Raw genomic sequence first — 13,070 nt, forward strand, 5'->3', positions numbered from 1 at the left:
CAGGCAACTTTCATTTACAAAATTTTCAATACGAGACAAATCGTAAAAAAGTAATATTTAATCATATTCTTGAAATATCAGAAACATAATATATTTTCCAAATATCACATATATATATATATATATATATATATATATATATATATATATATATATATATATATATATATATATATATATATATATATATATATATATATATATATATATATATATATGTATAGCTTTGAAGCCTTTCTAACTATATTTTGTGAGTTTTCAAAATGTGACTATCTCGACCTCGTTTTGAGCTTCCATCAGGACATTTGAAAATCTTATTTTTGCGTAGATTGAATAAACAATTGATCAGGTTGAATGAATATTAGCTTTTGTATTCTTGTCGTTACTCATGTTAAACGTTTATGGCTTTTTTAACATCCTTAACAATCCTTATTGCTAATTTCTAGGAAAAAATGGATCTAGTTAAATTATTGCTAGAAAAATAAAAAGCATATGGAATATATGTCTTTTGATTTGAATATCAGTAGTTAGATTAATCACAATTGTTTTATATATAAGTTAATACAACTTTTTTATTGCTTTTCAGCTGTTTCTGTACCAGTTATATGGTGCAGTAAATTTAGCTACAAGTATGATCTTGCTGGTGGTCGTTGGTCTTTTTGTGAACGGACCTTACGCTCTCATTACGACGGCTGTTAGTACAGAATTAGGTACCCATAAATGCTTAAAAGGCTCAGCTAGGGCAGTAGCTACTGTAACAGCTATCATTGATGGAACGGGATCTGTTGGTAAGTTGACTTCTATTGTTTCATTTTTTTTTCTGTAGCTGAAGACAATTGAATCTTCGGTAATTCTATTACACGCTTTGAGGTTTTAAAACTTCTAGTAGAGAAATTCCATAGTCGATTTTAATCTAAGATATTATTTATCTCGAATCATTTACCCCCAAGGATGATCATAGGTTCCGATACATCCCCCTCCCGCACTGTCTCCACAATAGAAAATTGTCCAACAAGAAAGTTTCTATAATGTCATTTACCTCGCTAATCCCATTGTCAAATTGACGAATGAATTATTGCCAGACTTTATTTTCTATGTCAGTCTAGTTGTGAAATTGAGTTTTACTTGAAAATTTGACGGTCTGTTTAAATTTCTCTGAAATATTACTCCTTCTGAGGTCTTATTAGCATAGTCTATTTAGAATGCCTGCATACAGAGGGAGATGGGGTGTTTCTCCCTTTGAGATTGATTCAAATCACCAAAGCGTACCCATGGTATACATAAATGGATGTAGAAACTGCACATTAGCTATGGAAGGATCATTTAATATAAAATTAGGAAATAAAAAATTTGTGAATTAATTGCCTAATTTTACATTTGAAATCAATTTGTGTTAGAATTAAGCAATTTATATTTCCCTGTGTTTTATCATTTATTAATTTTTGAATTGTTTGAACTTCCTATATAAATATGTTAGTAATTTTTTACCGCATTTGTCACTGAAAAATGCGGTGTATTGGATATCTTTTTTCCTTTTTTGTATGGCGACCAAAAATATACAAAACAGAAATAAAATTCAAAAATGCAAATTGTACTGATAAGTGTAGAAGCTAGAGGCATAAAACTCTGTGCTTCTACGGATAAGCTTATCTGTTAAATATTGTTATAACTTATAGCAAATTAAAAGGCGTTTTTGTTCATATGTAGAAGGCATAGCAACGCAGAAGAAATGGCATTTTCCAAAGAAGACCAAGTCATTTACTAGAAATTTTCCCGATATTTACTGGGAATCCTATGCTCACACTATTATGTGAGGATAGGCTCAGTGACGAGGTGTCAAACACTTCTTTTCAACTAGGGAAATATTTCCATCTCGCTTTGTTACTACAAACCAATAAATGCAATGGAACAATGTAACACAATAAAGTTTGCCCTTCCGATTTTAAGCAAAAATGAAAGGTCATTTTTACTAAACAAAGATAATCAAAATGATAATAGTACAGGAAAAGAAGAGCCGTTGCATTAAAAACTGTACCATTGAAGAATATTTGTGGTAATAGGAAAGGTTTGCTCGTGGCGATAGAGATTTCTCCTATAGCGCCACCTGGAGATCAGATTCCTTTGGGAGCATTTACCTTGGAGACTGGCGAACTAGTTACCTATTATCGGACTAGACTCAGACATACAAGAGAAACGAACACTTATGAAAAGACAATAGATTTATTAAACTTACATGCTCAGTTGTACAGCAATGGGTCACTTCAAAGACAAAAATGGTGACCAAAATAATTTCGTACTAAACGTTTCAGATCTCACCTCATATTAAAATTAAAAAACACATTTTCCCTACTCCCAAACGCAGTTCTTTCGTCCTGCGCTCTAGGGACTGCCTGCCATTGGCTCCTGGGCCCCAAGGACGCGAACCCTCGTCCAATACTACATCTTAAATATTTTTGATGATTTAGGCGTTCACACGGTTCTTATCGTTTAAACGTCCTTAAAAATATTGTGCGTAGCACTTTTCTTATTGCTCACTGTCTTAGCGAAATCCAAAGATTGCAATTTCTTTTCTTTGCTGATTAAAGACTTTTTCATTTTTGAAACTAGATTTAGCTTAATTATAGGAGTCCGAATTAAAGAAGGAACTTTAGTTTGGTCTTTCAAATACATCGTGTTTTACTCCAGGTACATATAACCCTTCCCATGAAATAATGACGCCCCGTCATTAGTTACTGCCCATCAGGAGTTTTAAAATTTTTAAATTATTTTTATTGTTTTATTATACATCCCTATATAAAATTAATATACCGGAATAATATTATTTTTGGTTCTTTGTCAGATATTATACTAAAGATTTTTTTTTTTTTTTTTTTCTTTTTGTATATATAAAACATATTAATTTTAATTTTAAAATAAGGTTTGGACTATTATACTTTTACGTTAGTTCTATTTTTTTTTTGCTGTCTATATTACGTATTACGTACTATCTACACAGCTTTAAATGAATAACATAGTAATATTACACCTAATTCTACTTGTGGTATATACATGAATGACTTATAACGTACAGTATTTGGTTCAACATATTCACTGATGACATTAAAACACTTTCACTATTGAGATTTTAGCATTGTCAAAGCTATTAGGAAGTAACACTTGTAGCTTCACATCTATTCATCACCTTTCGTGTCCTTAGTGTACTACACCCTTCTGTTGTAAATTACTGTCCTTCACTCCTTTTGTCGTGGCAAAAATTTCGAAGCACTTACGTTATGGTTTCTTCATGGAACATTTTGAGTCTAGTTGTCTTTACACGGTAAGTTTTTCCTAATAGTCAACTGGGAAATGACCGTTAAATATCGTTCTAATGGTCAACTGGGAAATGATTCTTCCCACTATAGGTGTTGGTGTTTTTTCTTCTCAGCATATCATTTATTTAGGATTTTTGAGGCACCTAGAGACTGTATTATCTTGTAAAATTTTTCATTTGTGACTTTTTAAATGGTTTGTCGTCATACTATAGTGACTCTTTTAATATATAGTCTTTAAATTAAACTTCAAACATTTCCAACTATCATCTCAATTCAAATGTCTTTTAGTATCGTTTATCTTGTACTGCTCGATGGTGTTCTCAGAGTTAAAGTTCAAATTGTCTTTAATTTCGTCTTCAAATATCTTCGAATGTCTTTAAGTATCATTTAATCTTTAAATATCGTGTATCATGTGCTGATCGATGGAGTTCTCTGAATTAAACTTCAAATTGTCTTTAATTTTGTCTTCGAATATCTTGAAATGTCTTTAAGTGTCATTTAACTTTAAATATAGTTTATCAGGCGCTGATCGATGGAGTACTCAGAATTAAAATTCAAATTGTCTTTAATTTCATCTTCAAATATATTCAAATGTCTTTAAGTATCATTTAATTTTAAATATTGTTTAATATCGTTTAGCTTCAAATATCATCACTATACTATCAAATTATTATGGGGTCCATAGTGAGTATCGACAGCGATATCTACGTATTTATATCTTGTACTGGCCGATGGGTTTCTCAGCGTTTATGCGATTATATAGTTCGTTAAAGCACTTGATACTGAGGTTCAAATATAGTGTTACCTGATACATAATATGGTTCATAGTCGAAGAAACGACGGTCGAAGGTAACTGTTGTCTTCGTAGACGAAGCTGGGATGAAAGTTGCCTGGAGTTATGGTGAGTACTCTTCGTTTGTTGAGATATGGTAAAAATAGATGTTACTGGGACATATCTGTACTGGGCAGCTTATTGTAATACTCAATGACCAAAATGTCCATTTACTTTCCTGCAATAAAGACAACGCGTCAGAATCACATGTTCTCTTAAGTAAATACACATACAATAATTCACGCATTAATTGGGTTATAACTTCTTAGCTATGAGACAGAATTAAATAAATACACTAATATTGGTACTCACAATGAAAATCTAAAACAGAAATGTCTTCAAATTTTTTTTTATAACGAAAATATCGATATTAAATGAACATAATTTACACTACATTATTAATTTTTATTTATGTTTTTACAATATTTTTTTTTCATTCATGAATTGTTCACGCACGTCAGTGATTGTTAATAAACTCATGTTGCAGATTCAAAACAGCACTGTTTTACTCAAACGATAAAAAAACGGGTGAGTAATACATAACAAGGACGCGTGGAGACCTTTATACCCACTCGTTGTCTGATATCGCCCCTATTTCGGGACTTAGCCTTTCACATGTGGTTCTTGGCTTAACTGATGGAATACCGAGGTTCTTAGTCTCAGGATTTTTCCTTACTTACAAGTCAACCTTGTTGCCTCGTATTAGCCTTTCGAATCAGGTCATTAGGTGAAGGATTTCCAAGCTTGCCTCCGTAGATTCCAGTTAATGCTTGGCAAAGAATATAAGCATAATGAAGAACTGACATCAATATCTTTTTAGAAGGCTATTGTTAGAGCAAATCCTTCAGAACTAAATAAATAAATATTATATTAAAGTCTTATTAGAATCCGTTAAGCGAGAAACACCTTCACATTAATAGGGAATTCCTTGTGGGTTTTACTTAGTCGCCATTGGACATTCACAGGGTTTCAATCCATGTATCCTAACTGATCAAATGGTTTTAAAATTTTCCATATTATTATTGAGATATAATTTCACATCCGCCGTGAAATTCTTCATATAAACGTACCAATAGGTTGTTTGGTTATATTTACCAATAGTTGGCTGTTAGTACATATATTACTCGATTAAGAAACACATGAATGAGCAATGTGTAAGCCTAAAGTAATTATAATCTGCACAACTATAAAATATTTTATATAATTAGACGAGTCTGTACAGGTAGTTTTTTTTTTTTGATTTTACATATCTATCAGATGTAATGGCATTTCCTACTGATTTGCGTATTTTAAAAAATAAATTTATTTTAAAAATAACCGACGCTTCGAATTATTCGTGTTTACTTCAGCTGATAAAAACAAATTCGCTTTATCAAAATATACTGAAAACTGGCTGAAATTTGTACGGGTATAATGGGGGTGAAGAAATATAGGTTTCAAGAGGAAATTTCTTTAGTATTCACTATATCAGAATTGGATAATTTAATATACATGTTGCTCAAATAAACTTCGCATAACTAAAAAAGGGGGAAACAGGAAAATTTTTTTTTACAAAAATAAACGTTTTTCACTAAATGAAGCACAGTCTTTTCAAGTTAAACATAAACCTTAATCTAACTTAAATAAATTATCAGGTTCTAATTAGTTTATTGATATAATTAAATTTTAATTAATAAATTATTTATAAATTATATTTTAATAAATAATTAAAGTAAAAATTGAGTACGAATTGATTATTAGACTAGTTAAATAAGAAATTGACTGATATTTTAAGCAAGAAAAATGAACAAAACGGCAAGTAAAAAGGAAGATTAAACACTAAAAACCTAAAAATAGAGCAAAACACGATTCAGATCAAGCTCTAGCTAAGAATAGTGTCAGATTATCTAATTTTTAAGTCAAGTTAGGCGTATTTTATTTATTTATGATTAAAATATTTTTTTTTCAATCTCAACGTTTAAGGAAATTTCAGCAGGGATTCTACATCTTATAAAACTCTTATGCTCGTTGTAGAGAGGATATTTCGCCTCGACTTAATCCATGTATAAAACCATTAGTAAAGACATCACCGTCATCACCTTGCAGTCTTCTTATTGTTAGAAATTAAACGAGTCGTAAAACATTTTTTGTTTTTTATTTGATGATATCAATTTTTTTTTGGACATGTTTCAATTTTTCATATAAAATCTAAGGAGATCAGAGTCAGTATAGGTCATGTATAAAGTTACTTACTTGAAACAATATGCAACAAAGATTTGAGAACAATATATTTCATAGATAAACCAATGAAATTAAAGAACATTTTTGTCAAAGAACTATAGAACAGGGATTTCTCTGTTATTTTATAAGTCATAGGTATAAACTAATGAAATTAAAACACTTTTCTCTTCTTTTTTTTTTTTTCTTTAGTCTCGGAGCTATAATAAAGTAAACTCTATGTTTATATTTAAAAGCATTATTATACAAAAAAAGAAAAATTAGCTCACAGAAGTTTCTATTCAACCTTTAAGTATTTTTTTGACTGGCCCTGGTTGGCATAAAAATACTAATTTTTTAAACTTGAAGGACTGAGAAATATCGCTTCCTACGGTCGTTAAAAAAAGAAATTACAAAAAACAATCATGGGCCTTGAGTTCCTCCCCAGGCTTCCCACAAGACGTGGTCCAACACCACTTGTCGTTTTCGGTAGACCACTAGCTTCCTACCTTTGGTTATTTTCTGTTCCAACCTTTCTATTATCCTTTGAAAGGGCATAGAAATAACACTAACAAAAATAAAACATTCAAAACTTAATCAAATCCTTACTTGGTTAACTCTAAATGCACACTGTTAAATTTATTACGGTGTTAAATTTATTATCTTTGAAATTTGTCTTTACGTTAATTAGGGATATTTCCATCTGTCAGGTTTTTTAACAGTTCTACCTGACTGTGTCGGGATTATATGCGCGGGTTCTTGTGGTTTTTTCTTGTTCGGGTTGTAAATCGAGAAAATGTAAAATTTTTTGTATTTCTTTTTAAAAGAATATTTCACATTTTATTTCGTGTGTGTCACGTGTGCGGCTGCTGAGCTATGCCTAGATTTAACTATTTCCTTATCTACTATTTGGTCTGATTCGACTTCAGACTCTTCAGAACTGGTTGCCGACGAATCTGGATTGGAACTTTTAGAGGTGGCACTTTTTGTGGTATCACCTGCCATTCCTTCGTAAATTTCTGCTCCTTTTGAAGTAGAAGGTTTGTTCTCTAAGTTCTCGCCTTGAGTTCTCAACTCGGGGGATTTGAAAGATTCTTGAGAGCTTTGGGAAGAATCAATAGTTTTTGCGGGGTTCCTCCATTGTTTGAAGGCCATGTCTTCAGGGGGATGGGGCATTCTTTGCAGTAGGGATTACCTCCGTGAAGTCAACGTCCAGTCGTGGTTAGGTTTGACCGTCGACACAGTTATATCATGCTATTGACCGTGCTGGTCATACTTTGGAGTTGTAGTCCCGGGCAATGTACTTTGACTCGTTTTTATGGGAAAATTTATTAACTCCATAGCTTCTCGAAGGTTTTTTTGACTGTAATTTGGTGTGTGGATTTTCGGCAACGTGAAACCGGGGGTTTATACGGCTATGGCAAACACTTTATGTAGAGACAGGGGCCTATATATCGGTGTTGCAGTGTACACTAAATCGTCTTGAAATAGGGGGTATGGACATGGGGTCTAAATTCTATCGGGAAAAAATTGGGTTTTTGGAGATATTGTATAATCCAAATCTCCCGCTCTCGCCGAGGAATAACTTTTTTGACTTGTTGACGTTCTTATTATGATTGGTATAAGGGATTTTTTCTCTGGAACAACTAGATTTTCAATAGCCAAAAATTCTTCAAAGTTTTGTTCATCACTTTCGTTTTCAAAATAATCTTGTTTAAAATTGAAAGGTTTTAGCTCTGCCAATCTTGACCTAGGGGGCTCATTTTCCGAATCTGACGAATCAGTCGAAGAGGGATGGGATACCCATCTCTCTGGACATTTGGCTGTTTTGATTCAGCTAACATGCGCCTTGTAAGTTTTTCCACTATCGGGGTTCTCCATTTTAAAGGTATAGTCATTATCGTATTTTTTGACTATTCTGTACGGCCCAGACTATTTGTTGGAAAGTTTTTTTCCTTCCGTTTTTGCCTTGTTCTTTAGGTAAACGAAGTCTCCTACATTGAAATCTATATTCCCCTTAACTTTGGGTTGGTTTCTTAGCTCTTGGTTTATTTTACTTTTTTCCAACTTTTGCCTAACTATCTTATAAGTTTTCCTCATCCTATTTATGAATTCTTGTTTATAATCTTCTGAGTCGTGATAGTATAGCCGAGATTAAATAATATCATCATAAGGAATTCTAAAATATAGACCAAAAATTAAATAAAATTGATTTTATCTTGTTGCTTAGGAATAAGCAGTGTTGATTAAGTTGGTTAAGTAATGTAAGAATTTATCCCAGTCGCTCCTATTGTATTTCGTATAAATAATTAGAAAGTTCGAAAATATTTTATGTATGTTTTCTATTTTGCCAGTAGCTTGTGGATGGTACGGTGCGGTCACCATTTTATCTATATTAAGGAAACTTATTAAATCTTTTGTTACTTTTACAACAAAATTGCTCCCGTTGTCGCTCAAAATTTTATTAGGAATGCCAAATTGTAAAAATTATTTTGCTAATGCCTTACTTGTGGCATAAGCACCTTGATTTTTTAATGCTTTTGCAAAAGTAAATCCGGAAAAATGATCTACAACCGAAAGAATACACGTATGGCCTCTGCTAGAAACAGGTAAGCCTCCATTTGTCCCGTACAGGTCAAATGAGAGAATATCGAAGGGGTACTTTGCTACTGGGACCCTTCCCATTGGAGGATTTGGATAAGCTGGGGGGATTTTTCTCAAATTACATTCTTCGCATGTACTTACAAATTCTTTAAGTTTTGTCGGTGCCGATTGTACGTAAAAGTATTGTTTTAACTTATGGAACGTTTTCATAACTTCTAAATGTCCACCTGTGTCCAAATGAAAATATTCAAATACAGGCACTATCAACTTATTACATAATATATTGATGATTGAGGTTTGGTTTTTATTTGTCTGCGTGGCGACGCTTCTAAACAGTATTTTTTCCTCAAGGCCGCATCAGAAACTGTATCTATGTTTTCGCATAGTTTTTTATTAACACGGGTAAGACTTAATGGTCGATACACAATACCCTATTTCTGAACATGTTTCGTCCCTTTTTTGCGTTCTTTTTATATTTTACAAATACAAGGGACAATAGTTCATATTAGTTTATTTTACTGGTTCTTTTACTGTGTTTTTCTTACATCAATTTTTCATGTTATCATTGATAGCATTAACTTCATTTTTTTAAGTTTCATACGGGTCATTTTCTGGATATCTACTCAAAAAGTCGCAAGCTGCGTTTTGTTTTCCCTTTAAATGTTCAAAGTAATAATCTAGGTCTTGGATTTTCATAATCCATCTAGATAGAATGCCCGTGGGGTTTTTAAATGTGCACAGGTACTGCGAGATTTTATGGTCTGATCTTAATATGAATTTTCTACCAATTAAATAATGCCTAAATTTGTCCAAATGGTAGATAATAGATAACAATTCTAATTTTGTGGCGGAATAACTGCTTTCGCCTTTTGATAAAGTTTTACTCGAATAGCATATAACTTTTTCTATTTGTTTAGGTGTTCCTTGTAGAGGGTTAGGGTTTTCTACTGGGATTGTTTGAGAAAGGATAGCGCCTATGCCCTTTGAGCTAGCATCAGTGGTAACGATGAATTTTCCGTTTTCGAAATCAAGGAGTGATAAAATTGGTTCAGAAGTGAGTGCCTGTTTGAGTTCGTCTAGGGAAGTTTGAGCTTCCTGGGACCAGGTAACATTATGGGAGTTTCCTTTCGTTAAGTCCGTGAGAGGTTTCGCAATTTGGTAATAATTGCGTACAAATTTTCTAAAGTAGCCAGTAAGTCATAAAATTCCTCTTAATTCTTTCATAGTTCTGGGGGGCTTGAGGTTTTCAACACATTTTATTTTATCAGGGTCTGGGGATATCTCTCCCTGGGTTACTACTACTCCTAAAAATTTAATTTTGGATTGAAATAAATTTACTTTCTCAGGCCGGCATTTTAAATTGCCTTGCCTGAACTTCTCGAACACCTTAGCTAAAGTTGCCAAGTGTTGCTCAGTGTTTTCCCCCACGCATATAATATCATCAACAAAATGAATTATATTTTTTAATCCTCTTAACAGGTGCAAGAGGGGTCTACATAACGCGCTTGAACTTGTTTTAAGCCCAAATGGTACTCTCAAGTATTCATAAGAACCATATTCGGATGCTGAAAATGCAGTTTTATGGACATCCTTTTCGGCTATTTTCACTTGGTGGTAGCCTTGGGTAAGGTCCAAAGAAGTAAAAATTTTGTTTTTGCTTGAAATTGAATCAAGAATTTCGTCTATTCTTGGTAGAGGAAATTTATCGCTAACTACTTGTTTGTTGAGAGCCCTATAATCTACAACGAGCCTAAAATCTCCATTCTTTTTTGGTACTAAGATTATTGGTGCACTATACGGACTTATACTTGGGCGTATAATCTCGTTCCTTTCTAATTCATGGATTTTATTTTTTTAACCACTCTTTGTGCTTATATGGCACGCGATATGGCTGTTTTGCTACGGGATTACCAGTCGTTAAAATTTAATGCTGGTAAAATTGGATCATCCCGATGTAAATTTCAGATGCAGAAAATAAAAACATAAAAATACATAATAATTAACATAATTTTTTCTTAATTTACATATCCGTAATATTATACATATTGAATTTCTTTAAAAATTGATATTCAGTTAAAGGGTATTCCTTGTTTGTATTTTTGATGCCTCTAACTAGGTTTCGTTTAGAATTTTCCCATTAATTTAAATCATTTTCCGTTAAAATATGGATTTGGACTAATCAATTAACCTTTTGAATTTTAATTGTATCGTTTTCATGGTTATTTGTTACCCAAATAAAACCTTCTCCTTTGTCATAATATATAATCTGTTCATCGCATAAAAGATTTTATGGTATTTCAGACGGTGTCGCAAACCATATTTCTGATTTGCTAATTACTGGCTCGATCATTTGTGATATTTGAATTTTTTGCATCATTTTGGGAGGGATTTTTGTTTTCCTTATCGCAAATCCGTAATATTTCTCTTTATTTTCCTTGTTTATTAGGTTCATGCTGGCGCTATGCTGCGCCATTGCGGCATCTTGTGGCGTCACGTTGGGTTTTACTATGTTTTTCCATAATTCAACTATTTTCTTAATTTCATTTGATCTGTACTGTCGCATATCTCCTATTTTTATTTTCGCAGATTCAATACTGTTATTATTTAAATTTGCTTCAGTTCTGCGATATCTTTAAGGATAATTGAACAAATTTCCAATTATGCCATGTCTTTGCGAGACATGGGTTTCAAAGTACTTCGACATTATACCACTAGAATTTTTGTTTACTGTTATGTTATCTTCGTAACCTCTGTTACGATTTCTTAAGGTAGAAATATTTTCCCCCACCTTAGCTGGGTATACCAACTTCTCGTTGGCTACGTCTAATAGTATTTTATTAGACCTTAGAAAATTTGCCCCTATAATAGCTTCATATGGGAGATTATCGCATATAATAAAATTTGTCATGAAGGTTCTGTTGTCTCTTTTTACATTTAGGCAAATTGACCCTTTTGCGTTTAATTTATGGCCTGTAACACTTGTTAAATTGGGATTATTAGGGTTCTTTTGTCGCCTAATGTGCAGAGGCAACGTATTAAATACGCAAGAGTTTATGATATTTACAGTAGCACCACTGTCAACTAAGGCCGTAAAGTAAACGTTTTCTACATAAAAATCATTAAAAATAGGTAACTTGTTAATAATATCACTACAAGAAGTCAGTAGTATTGTTTTGTACCTATTAATTATCCTTGGCACCCTCGGGGTACAACTTATGTTTCTGGGGGGCCTGAAGCGTTTCCCTTATGATTTATCTCTTTTTTCGGTGCCTGTAATAGATATTCAGACGTATTAGGTTCCGTAGGCATATTTAAATGATTTACGTCTGCCAGTCTTTGCCATGTATTATTATGGTAGCGTGGATGTCTCGTGTCAGTGCCATTTGCTGGCGTTGACTGCCAGTGCCGTTGGCTTGTAAAATTTTCATTTCTCATCGGCAAATTTTCATGATTTCTATATTGCATTCTCGCATTATATTGACCTTGGCGAGTATTTGGGTTTTCAAACCGGTAATTAATTTGCCTGTTGGGGAAAGGGCTATACAAATTTGGTTGGTACGTATTATAAGGTACTGATTGGCGCAATCCCCCCTGGCTATAGCCTAGTGCACGACCGGTGCTAAAATTTGTTCTTCTGAACAAATGGTCACCGCAATTTTGCGTGGTACTGACATTATTTATTGGTATGGGATTGGTGACGTAGTGGCAATCTTGTTCTATGTGGACAACAAGATTGCATTTATAGCACATTAGTATTATAGGGATAATGGGATGAAAACGTACTGTTTTCTGCCTAGCGGGTTCTGGCGTTTTGTTTCTTTTTGCTACTGGGGAGTTATACCTTGAAAAGAAATTGGGGGATGTCTGATCGCCCTTGAATATTATGTTCGCGTTTGAGTCGCCTAGGCTGTTTATTTTTGTATAGCTATGATTAGCAACAATTTTATCAACTTCAATTAGTCGCTCTAACTCTTGGACTGCAAGATACAAAGTCTTAATGTTCTTGGATATTACTACTCGATATAGTTTTTGGGGTAGCCCTTGCAAAAAGTTATTTAGTATGATTTTTTCATACAGTTGCCCCGAACCACTTCAGTATTTTGCTTCTACAGAAATGCGTATATTAT

The 13,070-nt window shown here is 33.0% G+C and overlaps 1 protein-coding gene across 2 annotated transcripts in view; it reads left to right on the forward strand.

Moving 5' to 3' along the window:
* MFS16 (major facilitator superfamily transporter 16) overlaps positions 1-13,070 on the forward strand; it is a 76,406-nt gene that overhangs the window by 58,201 nt on the left and 5,135 nt on the right. For both annotated transcript variants that reach the window (XM_089090657.1, XM_089090658.1), the window contains exon 10: positions 587-788. In XM_089090657.1, the coding sequence (XP_088946783.1) occupies positions 587-788 (202 nt within the window). The remainder of the gene's footprint in view (positions 1-586; positions 789-13,070) is intronic.

This window comes from Artemia sp. Qi Xiang Cuo, chromosome 6 (genome assembly GCF_049724085.1).
Source record: "Artemia sp. Qi Xiang Cuo chromosome 6, ASM4972408v1, whole genome shotgun sequence".
Classification (NCBI taxonomy): domain Eukaryota; kingdom Metazoa; phylum Arthropoda; class Branchiopoda; order Anostraca; family Artemiidae; genus Artemia; species Artemia sp. Qi Xiang Cuo.